Source organism: Pseudophryne corroboree, chromosome 1 (assembly GCF_028390025.1).
Source record: "Pseudophryne corroboree isolate aPseCor3 chromosome 1, aPseCor3.hap2, whole genome shotgun sequence".
NCBI lineage: Eukaryota > Metazoa > Chordata > Amphibia > Anura > Myobatrachidae > Pseudophryne > Pseudophryne corroboree.
In genome coordinates this window covers 266,650,237-266,674,501 of record NC_086444.1, presented here as the reverse complement: position 1 = coordinate 266,674,501, position 24,265 = coordinate 266,650,237, and the positions used below count along the sequence as shown (strand labels likewise).

General features: G+C 40.3%; 1 protein-coding gene across 1 annotated transcript in view; it reads left to right on the top strand.

The window, feature by feature from the left end:
• Positions 1 to 24,265, top strand: part of FBN2 (fibrillin 2) — a 384,738-nt gene that overhangs the window by 196,988 nt on the left and 163,485 nt on the right. The window contains exons 12-18 of the mRNA XM_063964252.1: positions 1,245 to 1,364; positions 2,363 to 2,488; positions 5,737 to 5,859; positions 5,965 to 6,087; positions 15,938 to 16,090; positions 17,391 to 17,444; positions 18,363 to 18,488. Of these exons, the coding sequence (XP_063820322.1) occupies positions 1,245 to 1,364; positions 2,363 to 2,488; positions 5,737 to 5,859; positions 5,965 to 6,087; positions 15,938 to 16,090; positions 17,391 to 17,444; positions 18,363 to 18,488 (825 nt within the window). The remainder of the gene's footprint in view (positions 1 to 1,244; positions 1,365 to 2,362; positions 2,489 to 5,736; positions 5,860 to 5,964; positions 6,088 to 15,937; positions 16,091 to 17,390; positions 17,445 to 18,362; positions 18,489 to 24,265) is intronic.

The following is a 24,265-nucleotide window of genomic DNA, read 5'->3' as shown; positions in this document are numbered from 1 at the left end:
AATCAAACAAATGAGATAAATAAATATTAGACATGCTAATTTTTTTTTTATTGAATAAAATGATCCAATATCTGAGAATGGCAAAAGCATGTGAACCTTTGCTTTCAGTACCTGGTATGACTCCCTTGTGCAGCAATAACTGTATATAAACGTTTCTGGTAATTGTTCATTAGTCCTTAACATCGGCATGAAGGAATTTCACTGCATTCCTTCATACAAAACAGCTTCATGGGTTTCCTCCCATGAACTTCTTGCTTCAGATCCTTCAACAATATTTTAATTTGATTAAGGTCAGGACTTTGACTTGGCTATTTTTTGGTCTTGTGTGTTTTCGGTCATTGTCTTGCTGCATAACCCACATTCTCTTGAGATGCAGCGCATAGACAGATGCCCTGACAGTTTCCTTTAGAATATTCTGGTATAATTCAGAATTTATTGTCCCATCAATGATGAAAAGTCATTCCTGGGCCAGATGCAGCAAAACAGGCCCAGACCATGATACCATCACCACCATGTTTCTCTGATGGTATGAAGTTTTTATGCTGGAATGAAGTGTTCTTCATTTAGCAATGTTCTTTTTGGAGAGAAGCAACTTTCTCCTTACAATCCTGCCATGCACACCATTGTTGTTCAGTGTCCTCCTGATTGTGGACTCATGCACATTAGCATGATCTAACTCTAAATAGTAACATAGTATTTGAGGTTGAATAGAGGCAAATTGCCCATCGTGTTGCAATCTCTCTGCACATGTTACGTCTGCCCCACCTGCAGTGTAACAAGGTTTGCCCAGTTGCTACATTTTTTGGTTTGCTAACAACTCTGAATAACCTTCTTAGTACATAGCAGGGACAATTTCATGAAAAATATCCTTGCAAGTTGAATCATTAGTTTAGTTATTATTAATAAGAGGCCCCTTAGACCTTTACAACAATATAACACATGAAACAAGTTGTTGTGTACTTCATATAACAGCATTTAACAGTGCAGGAATCTGTAATTTGTTGAACAAAACAACAGATAATCTACAGTTAAAGGACATGTAGTAACATAAAATTTGGTAAGCATACTTCAGGTATGGACAAAATATTATTGCTTTGGGCTGTTTCATTACTTTTATAACTTAATGTCATGGCAAAATATATCAGTAAATGTAACATTTACTTAGTGTTCTGTGGTCAATAATGGCATGTTCCCAAGTTATTGTTTGAATCAGAGTGAAATAACCTTTTTGTTATTGCAAACAGATGTTGATGAGTGCACATCAAGCCCATGTACTAATGGTGATTGTGTAAATACACCTGGATCCTATTTCTGTAAGTGCCATTCTGGCTTCCAGAGAACTCCCACCAAACAAGCTTGTATTGGTAAGTACAGTAATAATGCTTCAGTACCTTTCCCATTCAGCTAGAAGTCCAGAAAGCCTGTATGGTTTATTGTAACGTGAATGTTATTAGTAACATTATTTCACTCATTATGAAAACAAGTTTCTTTAGCCTTTAAAGACTATAATAACAGCCTGAAGCAGTGGTTCTCAAGCTCAACCCTCAAGTTTTCCTATATGGTCATGTTTTGATGATTCCTGTATGGGGAAGCAGGTGGGATAATTACTGACCCAGCAAAATAGAGTAACTCACCTATGCATGATTAAAGAAATCCGCAAAACATGACTTGTTGGTGGTGTTTAAGGACTGAAGTTGAGAACTTGCACAGTACCAGCCAACCAGCTCCTAAATGCCATGTTACAGAGTGGGTTTGAAAAATGACAGTTAGGAGCCAATTAGTTGATACTTTATCACTACTTTATCACTGCGCAATTTGTCACTCTCCAAGGCTTGATAAATCTGGGCCCTAGTGAGTAACAAAATGCTTTATATCCAGCAATGTTACATTTTTGCCAGAAACCATAAAGGGAAAAAAATATTATTGCTCTTGAGATATAAAGATAGCACACTGACATGATTGCCAAGTATCTACTCATACAGACACTGTAGGAAGTACTGGTAATCCATTTTATGAGGGGAATGTTAAGTAATTGTAGTGTTTTGTAAATGTAAAGTTCTATGTTGTAAACTCGGTTCTCCAAATTTGGGAAATCTTCTTATCCTCATGTAAATAGTTCCCATACATGTGTTTGCTTACAAATTGTATGATATCTAACACATACCAAAATTCTGAACACTAGTGTATGATCATATTGTTGCTGTATGTCCCTCTTTTGTGAGAACAATGACATTGTAAGTAAATGTTTCTACAGCAATTTAGTTCTATATGTTCAGGTACAAAACAATCTCAATATTAATTTATTTTATTATATTGTTTACCAGTTTACTAAAAAGTGAAAACTATTTTTGATATAACATAGATATTGATGAGTGCATTCAAAATGGCATTCTCTGCAAACATGGCCGATGTGTAAACACCATGGGAAGCTTCCAGTGTATCTGTAATGCCGGCTTTGAGCTGACTGCTGATGGAAAGAACTGTGCAGGTAAACAGTACTAATGTCTGGAAATAATATAACCATTTGTAAAATGCCCCTATCGGTTCTATTTGTCAAATAAATGTTATCAGAAACTTAATTTTCTACATCAGATATGGAATATTTGCCTATTAGTGATTATGTAGTTTCCAAAAGTCATGATCAATTGAACCTGTGCAACTGTTTATCGTAAAATAACCTGTGTCTGGATTAGGGGCAGATTAACCGTATGGGCCCCTTTCTTTCCACGGCACCATAGACCCTGGCATTATACCAGAGTCTATAGCGTATACGCAGGTGACTAAACACTACTATGCATGCTCGTCTGGCATTTTCCCGGTGATTTTTTGCCACGACTACAGTAACCATTGGTCAGTATGGTTACAGCCCTCAGGTTGTCTACCAAAGCTGAAGCTTACTCTGCTCGGCCATCGGAAATTGGTCATTCGGGTCCAGAGAGTCTGCATTCGTTGACACAGACCCTGGGTTTGGCATGACTCCAAAATGGGGGTGACAGCCTCCCGTTTTGAAGAACAGTCCCAGGTGCTGCCCCTGCTCCACCCCCAAACACCACAGCATGTCAGTCATGCTGCAGCTAAGGAAGGTGGGGCTGCCAGGGATCATGCAGGACTTATTCTGCACATGCGCAGAACTGCACCTGCGCATGGGCAGACCCGCAACCATCAGATTTGCATGTAAACCATCAGGTTAATTTTTCAGAGTTATCTAGTTACTTTTGTCATCACTAAAGAGATTGTTCAATGTAATGAACTAGTTTTCCATTAATTTAGAAATAAACTAATCTGATTTGTTTGACTTTTTTTTAACATAATAATTTTTGAGACAGCTAAATACATCCTGTATAATTTGTTTCTATAATTTTGTGGTATAAGATATTGTCTGTAGACTTGGCTTGTTTTTAAACCCCAGTGTAGATAGATCATATCAAATTCATTCTTCCATGAAATGCCTTCATACAAGTTAATTTGCGATTACTCATTTGAGATTCAACATAATCAAAGAGCTAATTTTTATCATGAAAATATGGATGTCGGAAGTTTTGTATATTTATTCCTGAACTGGTGAGAAAAGTTAAGAAAACATATACACAGTACACAATAACATCCAATAACTTTATGGTATTGGAATAAGATTGGGTATTTGAACTAAATAATTTCTAGCAAAGTATGGAAAATAAAGTAAATATACATTATAAATGAATTATTCATTATCATGATCTTTTGCAATAAAGATATTCAACTTTGGCTGTACAGAGCTGACACATTTAACACAGAATAACTAATGGGATTCCTTCTTTAAACAATAACACCACCCAAAACTAGAGCATGAGTTTAGACAAGGTTTAATGACGTAAAATAATATAATTATTTTTACTTACCTTGAATACTCTGCTTGCGGCATCTGCTGCTGTCCCTGCTGTCAGTCCAACACTGCACTCCAGTCCATACTATTCCTTTTTGGTATGTTTGAAACAAGTAATGTGGTAACAATTTTTTTCCCCTGTGAACTTCCCATTATCCTACATAGGAAGTTGATGGTGGACAGGCCCTGACATTCACTCATCTTTGTTAGGATTGTTAGGTACACCAGGGACCACTACATATCTACTGTATGCACGGAGTATGGAAGCTAAGTAAAATATGATGTTTTTTCTCCAGGTGCTGTAACCAAGACTTGAGTTGTAGTTTTGGGGGCTTTATGCTTTAATTATCAAGTAATAGTTCTCTTGTTCATTCAAATGACTCTTTCTTCTTATCTCCATAAGAATTATCAATTAAAATATTTCAATTGTCACAAGCTTAAAAAAGTTGCTACCTCACACTATTTCAAGGGGTCTGATGTGTTTGGTTTTAGATCTGGGGTTCTTTAAAAATGTATAAAAATCAACAAAAACAGCTAAAATCCTGAAAAGTTTTGTTCCTACAGTATTACTAACATCAACAACATTAATTGCCAATCATTTCCTGTCTATTTTGCTCATCTCACCATACACTCTCCTGAGTGAATTGACATCTAACATCACAATGGATGGACTTACATGCAATCCCAAACCTGAGATTCTGTTTTTAGATCCAAGTTTTGAACTCGAGGGAAGACCTGACTCAGGACTTGGTCCACTCAGATCCCAAAAGTGATCTGAGCCAGAACTTGTTTCTACTTGGATCCCCAAAGTTTGGGTGTGTTCAGTTTATAAAGTGAACCGCACTCTCTGGTATATGCCCTATTAATGAATACTTATTGAAAATACATAAAGACATTTATAACTTGAATATTGTTGGACCTACTGTCTTATTATAAACTGTACTTTACCATAAGCACTGAGCAAGTAAGTTAAAGTCAGGTCACTTACCAATTTCAGTATCTAAGTGGTCTATGTTTCTATTGTGATTACACAATTCATTTTCAAACATTTTTCATACTGTTGGTGCAGTACATCTAGTAATTGTTTTTTTTCCTGGAGAATCTCGAGGTACACTGATTTGTGATTTTTTTATTTAATGCCAGCCACGAACCAGACTTTAACTATTTGATAACACCATGGCGCTCATTCCGAGTTGATCGGTCGCAAGGCGAATTTAGCAGAGTTACACACGCTAAGCCTACGCCTACTGGGAGTGTATCTTAGCTTCTTAAAATTGCGACCGATGTAATCGCAATATTGCGATTACAAACTACTTTGCAGTTTCTGAGTAACTTCAACCTTACTCTGCCTGTGCGATCAGTTCAGTGCTTGTCGTTCCTGGTTTGACGTCACAAACACACCCAGCGTTCGCTCAGACACTCCCCCGTTTCTCCAGCCACTCATGCGTTTTTTCCGGAAACGGTAGCGTTTTCAACCACACGCCCATAAAACGCCGTGTTTCCGCCCAGGATCACCCATTTCCTGTCAATCACATTACGATCGCCGGAGCGATGAAAAAGCCGTGAGTAAAAATACTATCTTCATTGTTAAATTACTTGGCGCAGTCGCAGTGCGAATATTGCGCATGCGTACTAAGCGGATTTTCATTGCGATGCGATGAAAAATACCGAGCGAATGACTCGGAATGAGGGCCCATGTACCAACTGGTATAATGCACTTCTTGATATCTGTACCAGTTCAATATATCAGGGTGTATGAATATTCTACACAATGCATTTTTAAAAATGAGCTGTGATTATCAATATACTGTATACTGCTTTAAAAATATGCTTTTTTAAATACCTAATAACATGCTGTAATTTTGTTCTTCCAGATCATGATGAATGTGCTACAACAAATATGTGTTTAAATGGTATGTGTATAAATGAGGATGGCAGCTTCAAGTGCATCTGTAAACCGGGATTTGTTCTGGCTGCCAGTGGACGTTATTGTACCGGTACGTACCGTGCTTTGGCCAAGAAAACTATTTTATTTAGAAGCATGCATTACTTCTCTTGCCTCTTAATGTTTTGAATATATTATTTTCTGATTATTTCTGTAGACGTTGATGAGTGTCTTACTCCGGGCATCTGTATGAATGGTCATTGTATCAACACAGAGGGGTCTTTCCGCTGCGATTGCCCACCAGGTTTGGCTGTTGGGGTAGATGGACGTGTATGTGTTGGTAAGTTTGTGAACTTTCCAAATTAATGTGTATACATGTTAGCCACTGTAGGCACTTCATTTTATTGCATAGTAATGAATAATGATGGTTATAAGGTTCTGTTGAGGCATTCCACTTGAATGATAAGAATGGTCTCATTTTTTTTTGTACAAAAATTTTACATCTAAGTGCAATCAGGAAAGTGGATAGTGGTCTGAAAAGGTGGGTAAAACTGAGATTCACTCTTTCTGCCGTTGACTTTAAGTTCCATCTAGTTATAATCTGTTTCCCAGCATTATTGCTTTGTAGTCATATGTAAGTAATGACTCTCATTCACTTCCCATATTCCTTTATTTAGAAAATCATATCACTTCTTCCTGTAAAACTCACATCTGCCCATTTCTTTCTCACTAATACAATATGCGTAGCCCCATTTAGCCAACATTGTCTTTTGTAATTTCTACCTAGGGACCTTGGCTTGTACCCATACGAGCTATAAAAAAATATATATAGCATGCATCTATAGCAGGCACCTTATCAATGTTAGGAAAACATACAAAGTTGTTCTACTTGTAAACAAAGATTTTTATTATTGCGCTCCTTCTTACAGTTCTACATATAAACCTCGGCAGGTACCCTTTTCCTCCCATTTTCTCTCCTCTTCTTTCAGAGTTTCCTCTTCTCTGCTCCTTTCACTACCACTATCACTGCTCGCTACGTCTGCAAAGCTCCTCCACTAAAGGTTTGCCAGGAAAGATCCATCATACCTTTCAAGACTCAGTGGAATAGTCACCTCCGGGTCTTGTTGTACGTGTAAGCCCTTCAATTCGTGATAAATGGATATGTAAGATATGTTTCTGCGCACACTGACTGCAGCCAACCCTGGTGTTCTCCGGGTGTGTCACCTAACACACCATGAACATATCCACAAAGAAAATTTGGAAAAAACCTCAGGTGGCGCAGGCTATGAAAGGTAGACAAATGTATTACCCGTGTGGGTTAAAGTCCAAAACTCTTGAAACAGGAAAGTCTTGTGTAAGTCCACTTCCAGAGAGATGTTTATGCAAAAAAACAAACTGAAAACAGAGGTTCAGAATGTATCCTGTAGGAACACAAAAGGTCGAAGTGGGGGACAACCCAGGCTCTTTCGGCTAAGCAATATCCAAGGCGTGTGATTTTATCCGTAAGGTTCACCTCAGTGATTCATATGGTGTGTCACTTACGTGTGTGCTTACATAGGACAGATATAGATGAAGCATAAAAAAGGTATCTTTAGCCTTCTACGATGATTCTTTATCCAACAAGGTTCTTATGTGGGTGTATTTCCCAAGAGGTTTTTATGCAGAAAAAGCACAAATAAGGTACAGATATTCAGTATACTGCTTATGTGAACACAACAGGCAGGGGTCAACCCAAAATCCTTAGGCTAATTATTCAGAGTGTATGCTTCTATCCATAAGGTTCACCTCAGTGGTTCATTTGGAATGCCGCTTACATGTGTGCTTACATAGGATAGATGGAAATGAAACATATAAAGGTATCTTTATCCTTCTACCAGTGATATGGGCAAACTTAGGACCATGTGCATTTATACACTCGTAGTTCCAAAAAGAATGCTCACATGAGTGCTTACTTCAAATGGCGAGGTACTTCCATATAAAGGTATCTTTCAATATCCTCAGGTGCCGTCTCCCTCCCTGCCATCTGTCCTGGATTCTGTGCCTTTTTGTTCACTGTGATAAACAGCTTGTCAGCACCATGAGTTTCCTGAGTTCTGAGTTCTCTGCCTGGAAGGTAATAGTTAACGAGCTCTACCTGTGATTAATCTTTGGTGTGAGTCTGAATTCAGCAACCTGAAGTTTAGGCCTAAAAGCCAGCATCCTCTGTTTGTTTGCAGAAGTTCAGGCTTCAGTATTCTCTTTGCCTGCTAGGCCTCGCTACCTAGCAGGCCGAGAGAACACTGAAGCCTGAACTTCTGCAAACAAACAGAGGATGCTGGCTTTTAGGCCTAAACTTCAGGTTGCTGAATTCAGACTCACACCGAAGATTAATCACAGGTAGAGCTCGTTAACTATTACCTTCCAGGCAGAGAACTCAGGACTCAGGAAACTCATGGTGCTGGCAAGCTGTTTATCTCAGTGAGCAAAAAGGCACAGGATCCAGGACAGATGGCAGGGAGGGGGACGGCACCTGAGGATATTGAAAGATACCTTTATATGGAAGTACCTCGCCATTTGAAGTAAGCGCTCATGTGAGTATTCTTTTTGGAACTACGAGTGTATAAATACACATGGTCCTAAGTTTGCCCATATCACCGGTAGAAGGATAAAGATACCTTTATATGTTTAATTTCCATCTATCCTATGTAGGCACACATGTAAGCGGCATTGCAAATGAAACCACTGAGGTGAACCTTACGGATAGAAGCATACACTCTGAATAATTAGCCTAAGGATTTTAGGTTGACCCCTGCCTGTTGTGTTCACATAAGCAGTATACTGAATATCTGTACCTTATTTATGCTTTTTCTGCATAAAAACCTTTTGGGAAATACACCCACATAAGAACCTTGTTGGATAAAGAATCATCGTAGAAGGCTAAAGATACCTTTATATGCTTCATCTATATCTGTCCTATATAAGCACACACGTAAGTGACACACCATATGAATCACTGAGGTGAACCTTACGGATAAAATCACACGCCTTGAATATTGCTTAGACGAAAGAGCCTGGGTTGTCCCCCACTTCAACCTTTTGTGTTCCTACAGGATACATTCTGAACCTCTGTTTTCTGTTTGTTTTTTTGCATAAACATCTCTCTGGAAGTGGACTTACACAAGACTTTCCTGTTTCAAGAGTTTTGGACTTTAACCCACACGGGTAATAAATTTGTCTAGCCTTCAATTCGTGAGCCAAGATGATGGCATGTGAGATAGGGATAAAGATGTGTACCATTTATTGGGAGGGTGGCATTCCTTGTTAAAGTGTGGATAAAGCACCCAAAGGCGATTAGGTGTGCATAAGGAGAAGGAAGTGATTAAGTTTTGCAGGATGTGATTATTTAAATGAGTTGTTGTCGTGGAAAAGAAAGAAATCTTGTCCATATAGTTATAATGGGGCACGCTATCACTCTTTATTACAAATTGCATCTCTGGGTGTATTTGAATTTTGAAACAATACAATAGAAACTTTAAATACACAAAGGTTCTTTGCATATTTGTGGGTGACTTTTAATCTGATGAATATAATTAAGCCAAAACCGCTGGAAAACTGCTTCAAATTCACCATTTTCAAAACATTATTATTTTCACGTAAAGTAGAAATCAATATATTAAGTGTCAGTTTCTGAAACCACAGGGGAAAAAATGCCAACGCCACAAACAAGACATGGTTGTGACAGCGGAGGCAACACAAATGTTAGTCAGTCTGTCAGTATGTGTTTAAAAAAAAAAGATAGTACTAACCTCCCTTCTCTGCCCTTCAATAATGGACCATGATAATAAGCATTGGTCCTGGTCCTCTAATGTGGCATACACACTTAGGGATTCCAGGCCCAATGATAAGTAATATTAGGCCCCTCCTGGTGTGTGGGAATATGGAAAATCAGTAAATAACAATGGGGCAGATGTATTAAGCCTGGAGAAGTGATAAAGCAGTGAAAACGCACCAGCCAATCAGCTCCTAACTGTAAATTTACATATTGGAGCTGATTGGCTGGTTCTTTATCACCTTGCACTTATCACTGCTTTATCACTTCTCCAGACTTAATACATCTGCCCCAATGTCCCTGTAGAACTTTTGGCCAGAAAAGTCTCCCCATTCATCTTTTTGTAATAAATAATTCCCCAAATGATATTACTCTAATTAATATTTCACCTTGTGATTAGAGATGTGCACCGGAAATTTTTTGGGTTAAGTGTTTTGGTTTTGGATTCGGTTCCGCGGCCGTGTTTTGGATTCGGACGCGTTTTGGCAAAACCTCCCTTAAAAATTTTTTGTCGGTTTCGGGTGTGTTTTGGATTCGGGTGTTTTTTTTCAAAAAACCCTCAAAAAGAGCTTAAATCATAGAATTTGGGGGTAATTTTGATCCTATAGTATTATTAACCTCAATAACCATAATTTCCACTCATTTCCAGTCTATTCTGAACACCTCACAATATTAATTTTAGTCCTAAAATTTGCACCGAGGTCACTGGATGACTAAGCTAAGCAACCCAAGTGGCCGGCACAAACACATGGCCCATCTAGGAGTGGCACTGCAGTGTCAGACAGGGTGGCACTTAAAAAAATTGGCCCCAAACAGCACATGATGCAAAGAAAAGAGAAAAAGAGGTGCACTGTGGTCGCTGGATGGCTAAGCTAAGCGACACAAACACCTCAATATCACAGGAATTATTCGTTCTAATCAATGGTATTATTGGTCCAAATCACTGGAAGAAAATGACAAAATCATAGGAATTATTCGTTCTAATCAATGGTATTATTGGTCTAAATCACTGGAAGAAAATGACAAAATCACAGGAATTATTCATTCTAATCAATGGTATTATTGGTCCAAATCACTGGAAGAAAATGACAAAATTACTGGAATTATTTGGCAAGATCACTGTAATTAATAATTATAAATCACTGATATTAATTGGTAAAATCTCGCTATCACCTGCCTAGTGAAGTGGATCTAGATGGGATTTTGTACCGGGGACACAATAACTTCATCAATTGTCTAAATCCCAATGCACTAATGGCGGAAAATGGGCGCACGTCTAACAGCGCACTGATTATACTGAGAACTGATTATACTGATCACTGATGATACTATGGAGAACTGACACTGAGCAGCGAGAACAACACTGGACTATTGTACTGTAGTATACTGGTCCCCACAATGCAGCAAAGATATCGAGCACTGATCCGGAGAATAGAACTGAGTCTGGCACTGAGCTGCAAGATACAGCAATGGCCTACTGTACTGTACTACTATATACTGGTGGTCCCCAAAATGCTGCACTATACTACTATATACTGCTCACAACAATGCAGTACAGATATTGATACTTGAAGTGACACGGAGCTGCAAGATACAGCAATGGCCTACTGTACTGTACTACTATATATACTGGTGGTCACCAAAATGCTGCACTGTACTACTATATACTGCTCACAACAATGCAGCACAGATATGGATACTTGAAGTGACACGGAGCTGCAACATACAGCAATGGCCTACTGTACTGTACTACTATATATACTGGTGGTCACCAAAATGCTGCACTGTACTACTATATACTGCTCACAACAATGCAGCACAGATATGGATACTTAAAGTGACACGGAGCTGCAACATACAGCAATGGCCTACTGTACTGTACTACTATATACTGGTGGTCACCAAAATGTTGCACTGTACTACTATATACTGCTCACAAAAATGCAGCACAGATATGGATACTTGAAGTGACACGGAGCTGCAAGATACAGCAATGGCCTATTGTACTGTACTACTATATATACTGGTGGTCACCAAAATGCTGCACTGTACTACTATATACTGCTCACAATAATGCAGCACAGATATGGATACTTGTAGTGGCACAGAGCTGCAACATACAGCAATGGCCTACTGTACTGTACTACTATATATACTGGTGGTCACCAAAATGCTGCACTGTAATACTATATACTGCTCAAAACATTGCAGCACAGATATGGATACTTGAAGTGACACGGAGCTGCAAGATACAGCAATGGCCTACTGTACTGTACTGTACTACTATGTAGACTGGTGGTCACCAAAATGCTGCACTGTACTACTATATACTGCTCACAACAATGCAGCACAGATATGGATACTTGAAGTGACAAGGAGCTGCAAGATACAGCAATGGCCTACTTTACTGTACTACTATATACTGGTGGTCACCAAAATGCTGCACTGTACTACTATATACTGCTCACAACAATGCAGCACAGATATGGATACTTGAAGTGACACAGAGCTGCAAGATACAGCAATGGCCTACTGTACTGTACTACTATACTGGTGGTCACCAAAATGCTGCACTGTACTACTATATATGATATATATATAGTATATACTGGTCACACAACAATGCAGCAGATATTGAGGACTGATCAGAATACTAGAACTGAGTCTGACACGGAGCTGCAAGATACAGCAATGGCCTACTGTACTGTACTACTGTATAATATACTGGTGGTCACCACAATGCAGCACACTGAGCACAGATATTGAGCTTTGCAGGCAGAGAACGTAGCCACGTCCTCTTCGCTCAATCTACAATGCACGAGTGAAAAGGGCGGCTAAGCGCGGTTCTTTATATGGAATATGAATCTCGCGAGAATCCGACAGCGGGATGATGACGTTCGGCCTCGTTCGAGTTGACCGAGCAAGGTGGGAAGATCCGAGGCTGCCTCGGACCAGTGTAAAACATGTGAAGTTCGGGGGGGTCGGATCTCGATGAACCGAACCCGCTCATCTCAACTTGTGATATTATTAGAGTTATCAATGTCCTTGATGAAATTATTAGAATCTTGTGATTGAGTCCACACATGTGACATTATGTACCTCAGGCACCTGTATATGTCAGCATATATTTTTTTTACAGTGGGCCACAGTGAGCTTTAATGTCCAACCTGCAGGCACAGCCTCATTAATGCCATCATGCAACTGTTGCTTCCTTCTTATAGTTGTCCTTGCTGATTGACTGCCTCATATTTGGTCATAGTAGTGTAAAATATATAAATTATCAGAACACAGTTCTCATGGGAGAACCTAATATCATACCCTGACTGTTTTGCCAACAAAGCTACTGCACTCCCTCATCCACTGCCTCCTCTCCACTCTCCTGCCCTACTTCCTAATCACACTTATTGCCAAACTTCCCTATCTTCCTCCTACCTCTCTTTACATGCTCCAACCAATAAAAAAAGACACACTGAACTCACACGCACACACTGACTGGACTCAAATTATCACACAGTGGAAGCTGCTCAATCAGTTTGGCAGCACTTATCAGGTGCATGAAAGGGAGGGGTCACAAAAAGCAGAAAACAGAGAGAGGGTGGTTTTTCCCCCCATGGTATCACCCTGAACACTAAATAGTACTAACAACAATACTTGAGAACTATATGGTAATAGAAATTCAGAGAAATTTGTTGCATATATTTGCAAATACATGGTAAGCTGCAGAGCCCCTTCATGGCTTCTCTGATTATGCCCACTTAGGGCTATGTAATTGTCTAATGTATGGCCTCGTGATAAAGGCCCACACAGAAATATATATATATACAAATTGAGGGCTTTCTTACCTAGGAGCCACCCCTGAAATATCCATGTAGCACTACAGGAACCAGCATGTTTTCCAAATGCTGATCCCATACAACACCTCTCAGAAAATCACACACAGTGGAAGCTGCTCAATCAGTTTGGGAGCACTTATCAGGTGCATGAAAGGGAGCGGACTCAAATTATAAAAGACATCAAACATTACTACAAGACAGTAGTAAAGGATAAGACACTCAAAAGTGGCATGAAAACTCTCAAAAATGAAAATAGAAATACCACAACTATTGCAAACCAACACAATTATCCTCTCCTCTCCTAGCATGTGTCTCCTCACAAGTATATGAAAGATAAGGAAGACGTGCCAAGCTTTTTATTGTTGATCTGAAGTCACAATACTGCCTGTTTTGATAAAAAAAAAAAAAAACAGCACAGTTAACAGCAATGTTTAGCAGTCACAAGAGTGTAAAATCTGGAGGTTTGATGTATATAATTGTGGCCTTTCATAACAACCACACATGGTGATTTTAGTTTCCAGCCTCCAAACCACTGGTTAGCAAATTATTTGGTTTGTAGCTGAAAAACACATACAATGTACGGAAGTTTAAAAACCACGCCTAAAACCGCTCATTACTAACTCTCTCCTATAATGTGTTTTATTTTTTTTATTTAACTTAATCTGCAAGACTTTGTACCTGATTATTACTTGTGTTTAGAGTGTCAGCTTTACCAAGAGGTAAACCAAAGAGAAGTCACTGTTTTCTACTGCAGCACTTCTCTAACCATTGTTTACTGCCAAGCCCATAGACCTTTTGAGAATGTTGGGTTAACTCAATTTTACAAGTGGTGGATAGCAAATGTTCTTGCTGCTGGGTAATGTCTTCGGGCGGGATTTACTATAAGCAATCGCCGCCTCTCGCCGCCTACCGCAGCGATACTAATCGCATATGTACTAACATATACGATTAGTATCGCAATGCGGTATAGGAGGCCCCCCGCGATGATGTCTGCCGGGGTCGGCGGGGGTCAGCGGGGGTCTCCGTCACCTCCCAGACTCGGGAGGTGACGTGACTGTGCAGGGAGTCCCCGGGCTCCTCCTCCTCCCCCCTGCAGCCGGAAGGAGACAAGGCTGTGATGCGGGGGAGAAGGAGGAGGGGGGCCGCACCAGCAGGCAGCAGCAGCTCAGGTATGCCGGGAGGGAAGGGGTCGTCATGAGCGGCGCGGGGCGGCGGCGGGATGCGGCGTGGGGCGGCGGTAGGAATCCCATAGGCTTCTATAGGGTATCGCCATAAAAAGATGGCGATACCCTATGAGGCGAAAACACGGCGGTCGGGAGTTAGTACATATGAAAATGCGGTAAAATGGGGGCATTTTCCCTTTAGTAAATCCCGCCCGATGGTTTTACCTATACCAATCTATGGGGACTAGCAAAGCCAGAAAGTTTGTTTTTCTCGAACTGAGGCACAATCTGTATATCCACAGGGGGAATACAGGTTTATTTGTGTTATTAATGAGTAAAAATATTAAAATACAAATCTATCAGTATGTATTGAAACATATAAAGGTAAACATTTATATATTGAAATATTTAAATACTACATTGAAAACAAAAACTGGCACAGAAATGAGTGTATTCTGTAAACGCTTAGGGTTCAATTCATGAAGCAGTAAAAAGTGTGGAGAAGTGAGCCAGTGCCCATTTCAACCAATCAGCATTGAAGTAACATTTATAATTTGCATACTATACAATTGCACGAAGAGTGGAGAAGTGAACCAGTGGAGAAGTTGCCATGGGCAACTTCTCCACTGGTTCACTTCTCCACTCTTATCACTGCTTCATGAATAGACCTCTTATTACTATCATAGAATCATGCATAATACACAAGGTGTAGAAACCATGTCAATGGGGGTCATTCTGACCCGATCGCTCGCTGCAGTTTGTAGCAGCGCAGCGATCGGTTCGGAACTACGCATGCACCGGCGCCACAGTGCGCCGGCGCATGGCAGATTTCGTTGCCTAGCAATCGCCTCTGAGATAGAGGCGGTCACTGGGCGGGAGTGAGCTGAACGTCTGCGTTAAGCCGCCGTTTAGGGGGAGCGGTTGGGCCAACGCAGGCGTGGCTGGACCGATGGGGGGGCGGGCCGCAGCGGCTGTGTGACATCTCACGCAGCCGCTGCGGCCAGCGACAGCAACAATTAACTCGCGGCCAGCCGCAGGAGCAGCGCTGGCCAGGAGTTACTCCTCAAATACAAAGGCATCACCTCTGTGCGGTGCTTTTGTATTTGTGTGTGGGGGGGGGAACCTGGCACTGACATGCTGGGCGGACTAGGCCTGTGCTGGGCATCCCCCCACATGTCAGGGAACATGATCGCAGCTGTGCTGAATTTAGCACAGCTACGATCAACTCTGAATGACCCCCAATATGTCTAATTTTTGTTAATTGTCACATTGTTAGTTCCACATTTTTCCAGGTATGACTTCAGGTAATTGCTTTGTTGTATGTTTAGAACTGTTATAACTACACTGACATTGAGTTAAAGAGATATTTTTGTCCTGCCTCCTTAGACACTCACATGCGTAGCACTTGTTATGGCGCTATCAAGAAAGGTCTCTGTGTCCGTCCATTTCCGGGAGCTGTGACCAAATCTGAGTGCTGCTGTGCCAACCCAGACTACGGGTTCGGAGAACCGTGCCAACCGTGTCCACCACGTAACTCTGGTAAAAACACCCTACGTCTCTATCCACCCAGTAAAAGAACAAGCACAGTACTTTCTAACCAGTGCAATGCTAATATATACATTTTTATCAATGTATATTTTTAAGTAATAAGAGTCTATTATCATGTCCAAATATTTAGATGTACACAGGGACGGACCCTTTGGAGAATAATTATATGGCATCTGGCCCATGAGAAGAAGATAGCAAAAATGCTGGCACTGTGCTGGAGTCTTTGCCATCTTCTGTGCATACACTGTTTCTGGCAATGGGCCTAATTCAGACCTGATTGCAAAAGCAAATTCTTTGTCTAATGGGCAAAACCATGTGCACTGCAGCTGGGGCAGATATAACGTGCAGAGAGAGTTAGATTTGTGTGGGTTATATTGTTTCTGTGCAGGGTAAATACTGGCTGCTTTATTTTTACACTGCAATTTAGATTTGAGTTTGAACACACCCCATCCAAATCTAACTCTCTCTGAACATGTTACATCTGCCCCACCTGCAGTGCACATGGTTTTGCCCATTAGAGAAAAAGTTTGCTGGTGGGATCAGGTCTGAATTAGGCCCAATGCTTCTGTAAATGTGATGCCGGTGACATACTGTATACAGGTTGAGTATCCCATATCCAAATATTCCGAAATATGGAATATTCCGAAATACAAAAAATTTTGAGTGAAAGTGAGATAGTGAAACCTTTGTTTTCTGATGGCTCAATGTACACAAACTTTGTTTAATACACAAAGCTATTAAAAATATTGTATTAAATGACCTTCAGGCTGTGTGTATAAGGTGTATATGAAACGTAAATGAATTGTGTGAATGTACACACACTTTGTTAATGCACAAAGTTATTAAAAATATTGGCTAAAATTACCTTCAGGCTGTATGTATATGATGTATATGAAACATAAATGCAATCAGTGCTTAGACTTAGGTCCCATCACCATGATATCTCATTATGGTATGCAGTTATTCTAAAATACGGAAAAATCCGATATCCAAAATAGTTCTGGTCCCAAGCAATTTGGAAAAGGTATACTGTAATATGAAACAATTCCTAGGTAAATAAATAATATACATGAAAGCCAATGATTTTACCAGTGAGTTTATATAAAACATATGTCCTGCACATTGGGTTTTTGGAATGTACAGTGTGCAGAATTTTCTGTCCCGTTTATTAAATGTGTCTTAAGGTCTCTACATAAAGATAGAATAGAAAAAAGATGAGTAAGGTTAATTAATTTATCTCATGCAAGACTTACTTTTAAGTGAATCTAATTTCTCTGTGTTTCTAATGCAGCTGAATTTCATGGGCTCTGCAGCGGAGGAATTGGCATCACTGTTGATGGAAGAGGTACTGTAATGTAATTTTAAAATGTTTTATATAAAGGTAGCATGACCTCACATCTTTCTCCATTCCGTCCTTTATTTACAATTAACATACAATGAATACTTACCATGTGTACATGGATTTAGAAACAGTTTGTGTTAATAAACTTAGTTTGATAGTGATCTAATGATATACTGTGGTCTATGCATAGTTGGAAGTATGTCGGGTGCACATTGTCCAAAGGCAACCTCTAGGGAACAGGTGTATACAGTATATTTGCCCATATGCATAGATGTATATGCATCTCAGAATGCTCCCGAATCTGTGTCTGTAGCATATGCGCCTAGTCATCATCATCAGTATGCCCTTGTGCCTGCCCCTTACTATCAAAATACTGTACTGTATACTCCTCCTGACCAGGTCTGAATAGCCAACAGCACCCAGTCATACTCAGGAGTAAGCAGGGGCGGCTCCAGAGGTGGGGTAGCAGCTCAGTTCAAACTTCAAATAGGGAAGCCACAATAACTGCCAGGGAGTCAGTTTGAAATGGCAGTTATTGGCAGCTATTTGAAATTTGAACTGACCTGCAGCCCCACCTCTGGAGCTGCCACTGGGTGTAAGTATAGATCATACTATTCAAACATGTGCAACTCCACCCATACTTGTGTGCCACTACTTTCAGTCCATGCACAGTACAAACCCATGGACGATATGCCCGACAAATAGGCGTAGGTTCAACTCTGCATTAGGCAGGTGTGTTGTGTTTTCATTTTTTAAGTGTTTTTTTACTTATAAGTCATAATAAAGTGTTGGCTATATTCTACATATACCGATATTCAGATTTTAGATATTTTTTTAAAATATATTTGACATAGTTATGTATATATAGTTTACTTGTGGTGTTTAAAAAATAAAACCTATACAAATGTCATGTAACTTTAGACATCAATGAATGTGCTCTGGATCCTGACATCTGTTCCAATGGAATTTGTGAAAACTTACGAGGAGGCTTCCGTTGTAATTGCAACAGCGGCTATGAATCAGATTCTTCAGGAAGAAGTTGTGTGGGTGAGTTTATTCATCTGATGTTGTCTTTGCTCTTTTATATGCTTGCCAGGTTTTTCTGTCTGTGTATGCTTAATAAGCAGTAAACCTAAAATCCCCAATTTAAAAAAAATCTATGCCTGTACTTTTTACTCCAATTTAAATAAAATCTGTGTGTTGCAGTCAACAGCTTCAGATTTTGCTGCTTCTGTTCTCTTATGATAAGCTTCTGTGGCTAATTCTAAGTATTGCCATGTGCGGAATACTCACAGAGAACAGACAGTACCATAAATGGCCCTACCACTGCCTGGCCACCAACAGGAGTATGCACTTAGTGGCCTGATACATGGCTCGGCAGGGATACATAAATGGTCCCTAGATTGCCCAGCAACTGCCGGGCAAATGCAGCACCACACAATGGACATGATAGTAATGGCGTCCATCACAAGGTACCGCAGCAGACAGAGAAACATAACTGACTAACCTAATCCTAGCAACTGCCAGGGCAACACATTGATTGGCCGAACACACTGCCTAGCCGGAGACATGTGCTCGGGCCATCTATTGCCATGCGACCGCACAATACATGGTGAATGGGCCTAAGCTTGGTGTATGTGCGTGAAGCCTGCCACTTCCACACTTGGATCCCAGCGGGTCACTGGGTAAAGATGTCCCATAGAATATTGGAGTCTGTCTGTGCTAGATATATATATAATATATATATATAAGCCATGCACGGCGCAGCCACTCAGGCCCCCTGCCTGTCAGGGACCGGAACAATAATCCTGACGGTACCGCCCACCCCCGATGGCAGCCCTAGTGTACATTATCTATTGTAGTCTGAATTTCTACATCTTCTTAAAACTAACATGGCAAATCCCACTAAAAGGTGAAGATATGTATCTGGATAAACCATGTTGCTATGAAAGGAGCATGAATGCAACATTTTTTCTCATACAGTGAGTATACAGTATGTACAGATACAAAGTCTGTCTGGGGGCTCAGATCAGCCAAGGAGGCATAGTTACTCTCCCCCAAGATTGTGAGGCCACGCTCCCTCCAGCATTTTGTTGGTGCTTTGTAGCAGCGTAGCATCTCCTTAGGGGCCTGATATAAGCAAATGGAGGTAAGACCCCACACACACTTACCTGCTTTCAATAACAGCATCAGGGCCTGAAATACTTTTCATGGGGACCCTGCAGGTAGCAGTAGCACACAAATAATGTGCACTGTGATTTAGAACAGATCATGCTGTAGTACAGCTTGGATTTTCCAAGGTGCAAAATTGCACTGTCTAGCTGGATTTATTCCTAACTCTGAATGAGTACCAAAGTGCTTAAATAACTTTACATAGGATACTTAAACATAATGGTAATAAAAAAAATAACTAAATACATTTCAAATATGTTCTAAATAAAAGTAGCAATACAAGGCATAGTGTCTGGCAGCAGATGAACACAATAATGGTGGACAGGGGAGCTTAGCTCACATATTACACAGGACTTGGCATTGTGTCATAAGGTTTTAATGCACTGAAATGTTTGTCAGTAAGTAAATGGAAGCCGGATATCTGGAGAGGCAGAGGCGGCTCTTCATGGTCACGACTAAACTACTTTAAATCTACTGTAAAGTATATCTGTATCTTAAGTATCTGTGGTTTTTGGTTGCATTTGTAAACAAAGAACTGATGATCAGAACAGCTGCATGCGATGGACATAGTCCAAAGTGGGCTGCTTTGTTTGGACACTACAGAATATGAGTGGTGCACACACTTTATTAATCACTGCATAATTGGCAAGAAGATTGCATTGGTTATTACCTATGCTTTCTCATTAAATCAAAAATTATTTTATATTTAGTTTAGCTGAAACTGTTAACTTAGGCAGAAGGAGCAAGATCCCCCTGTCTAGCTGCTGCTGCTGCTGCTCTGCATATCTGTGGTTCTGGTCATTCTCTGCTGTATAATCTACAGAGTGGCTTCTGGCTGTGGCTCTGTCTGCTGCCTTCTCTCACCAGTCACCTGCACATTCAGATCCCCCCTGTGTGAGCGCCTCAGATGAGAATGCTCCTTCCTTCCACCGCCAGGCGGTAGTAGAAGGTAAGGTCCTCAGAGCCTCAGAGCAGCCAGTAGCAGCAGCAGCAGAGCAGTGCCTAAGCAGCAACATACAAGTGTAATATATTAAAATAATCAGCACAGTCTCCTTGTGTATCCTAGTTGTATTGCGTTGTGACTAAGATAGCTTTTGGCAAAACAGCTGCCCAGCAATAGAAGATTGTCACATGAAAGGCTGTATGACTGCAACAAAGATGTATAAGGACATATCTTTAGGTTATTATTTTTCAGACACACCCTTTAAAAGGAGGCTAACCATGAGTGTGTAGGTGCCAGGACGGGATACATGAGTGTACTGTATCTTAAGTGTGTAGGTATTAAGATCGCACTTTAGTTACCTCCTCCAACACCCTTACTCTAATTTTTTTTTATCTCTAGTGCAGGGAACACTCAGTGACGTCTTCATTTCCAGGCAACACTGTCCCAATTCCTCACCAACCCACCATTTGCTGAAACTAGTGTTGGCAGGATTGTAAGAACCTTTTCATTACTTTGATCTCCCTGGAGTGCTGAGGATGAGTCCTTCTCATCCTTAGCACTGAAGTATTTCAAGGGAAATCAAAGCAGGGACCTCTCTTCATCATAGTTAAATAAAAGTGGACAAACTAATTTTGATTTGCAGGTGACAATGGAAATTCCAGGACACTCCCTACTCTGATCATTTAGTAGAAGCTATTAGACAGACCAGTTATTATACTGTGGCTCCAGGGGTCCTAATCTTTTTAATTGTCCTTACACAGCAGTCAATGCAGAGTTGCAGCATATTGGGCATTTTTCACTCCATAGAGGCAGCAACCTTCCACTTACCAGCCTGATGCTGGTTTTCAATATGACAGGAACAACTCATGGGTGTGTCATTTTAGTGGAAACTAGCACAGCACTAAGGGGTTAATTCCAAGTTTATCGCAGCAGGATTTTTTTTAGCAGTTGGGAAAAACCATGTGCACTGCAGGGGAGGCAGATATAACGTGCAGAGAGAGTAAGATTTGGGTGGGTTATTTTGTTTCTGTGCAGGGTAAATACTGGCTGCTTTATTTTTACACTGCAATTTAGACTGCAGATTGAACACACCACACCCAAATCTAACTCTCTCTGCACATGTTATATCTGCCTCCCCTGCAGTGCACATGGGGGGTCATTCCGAGTTGTTCGCTCGCAAGCTGCTTTTAGCAGCATTGCACACGCTAAGCCGCCGCCTACTGGGAGTGAATCTTAGCTTCTTAAAATTGCGAACGAAAGATTCGCATTATTGCGAAAATACATCTCTGTGCAGTTTCTGAGTAGCTCGAGACTTACTCGGCATCTGCGATCAGTTCAGTGCTTGTCGTTCCTGGTTTGACGTCACAAACACACCCAGCGTTCGCCCAGACACTCCTCCGTTTCTCCAGCCACTCCCGCGTTTTTACCCACACACCCATAAAACGGCCTGTTTCCGCCCAGAAACACCCACTTCCTGTCAATCACATTACGATCACCAGCACGAAGAAAAAACCGTGAGTAAAATTCCTAACTGCATAGCAAATTTACTTGGCGCAGTCGCACTGCGGACATTGCGCATGCTCACTAAGCGGAAAATCGCTGTGATGCGAAAAAATTTACCGAGCGAACAACTCAGAATGACCCCAATGGTTTTGCCCAACTGCTAAAAAAAATCCTGCTGCGATCAACTCAGAATTACCCCCTATATGCAGAAGCCCAATTCAAATTTGAAACCCAATTGAAATACATTTTTTTATGCATAAAAAAATTTAGTTTTTGTCCCATCTCCATCTCTTAAAGTGTCTTGATTCAGTCTCAAGTATCTAAAATCACTGAAAATAATGTTAATGGTTACCAAAGATATTTATAGTACGAAATTGATAATTCATAGATTCCTTCTGTTCTATACTTACACTGAGATTTGTGATTATCATGATTTTTAAATGTTTGCCAATGTTTATGGGAAGTTTGGAAAATATTGTAGAAAGCAGTGATATAAAAAACTGGCCTGTAAATAAAAAAGAAAGAAAGATTTTTCTCATTATTTCTGCAAAACAACCGTTAGTAGATCTTCAAAACAACCTGTAGTAGATCAATTTTATATACTTATACCTATATATGCATACAGTTCAGTTTAATGACCACTAAGCCTAAAAAAATAAAGTTTATATTATATTGTTAGACTGTTATAGAACTGTATTTGACTATATTATAGAACAATCCTAAAACCTGTTTATGGATATTTTGTATTTTATATTGTCCCTTTAACCCACAGTAGATTTACAATAAATGCCTAAAAATCCCTGCCCCCTTATTCATAAGAGGTTAAGGTTAGGCCTAATAATTAAAATTAATCCAACTAATAATTAAAAACTAACATGTGGAGTTGGAGTTCTGGAACTTTTATGCATGTTTTGGTACATAATTTTTTTTTTTTTCATATTAAATTAAATTGTAATATTTAGCAATCTTAGGGGCCTATTTATCAATGAGCTCCTAACTGTCATGTGTTTGAAAAATGACAGGAGCTGATTGGCTGGAGTACCAATTACATTTATCATATGCAACAAGTTTTAAATAGCTAAAACTTGTTGATAAATGGGCCCCTTATTTTTTTAAGGAACACATGCATAAAAAAACAGGCTAATGCATCCTGACACCTGAATTTATGTTGGCTGCAAATCATTTTATGGTCATTTGTCCTAACTAAGCCTCTGTGGTGAATAAAAAGCAAGATCATTAATTGTGGTTTTCTTTTCATTCCTAACATTCTTTGTGGTACTGTAAACAAACATAAGCTTTCCAGCTATTGCTGTGTGAATTTTGTAGATTATATTTGTATAAGGCATTGCAATGATCATATTCTCTATTGCTCAAAATAAGTACACTTTTATGTTACTAACACGTGATTAATAAACTTGTGTAACCGCTAGTTAATTTAAATCACAAAATCAAACAAATATAAGAAGCGCTGACTGAATGTGTTGTTACAAAACAGTGTGTGGATAAGTACTAGGTACCCAGGGGCCTATTCATCAAGCCCGTTTTTCATAACATTATGCATGAACAGCAGTTTATGCATAATTATTTGTATTTCTACTATGTACTCATAGCCTAATGCAGGAGATTTCACAGAAATCTCCTCAAAGAGGCTCATTAGCACTACAGACCACAGTCCCCACTACTATCAGTGGGGAATACATTTCTGACCATAGGTATTTCTATAATGGGTGCAGTGTGTGTGGTGCACACTGGTCCCTAGGTCCGGAGGGGCCCACACAGCACACACTGCACCCATAGAGTATGCTTATCCCTCCGGAGTCCCACGGCAGTGGCTCTGGCAGTGCGGGCACAAATCACTTGGAAAATTATTTGCGCATGCGCACTTGAGGTGTCCCCAGGAAAAGGCGCGGACACCATGTTCCCGGAGACCTGCGCATGCGCAGTAGGCTCTGGCTTTAAGCCAGAGTCTACTTGCTACCGGTAGAGGAGGGGGCCCACTACGGAGGCTGCAGGCTGCTCCCCTCCTCTCTTAAATGCCCCTGGTTCTGACCCCTATGTACCATTGTGGAATGATTCCAGATTTATGTACAATTTAGCCTATAAGTATATCTTCAGTCTCTCTGAGATGAATAGTGTCATAAGTCATTTCTCTTCAGACTTCCTCAGTAGCGCAAGAATCAACTGAGATACTGAGTTAGAAGTTAAT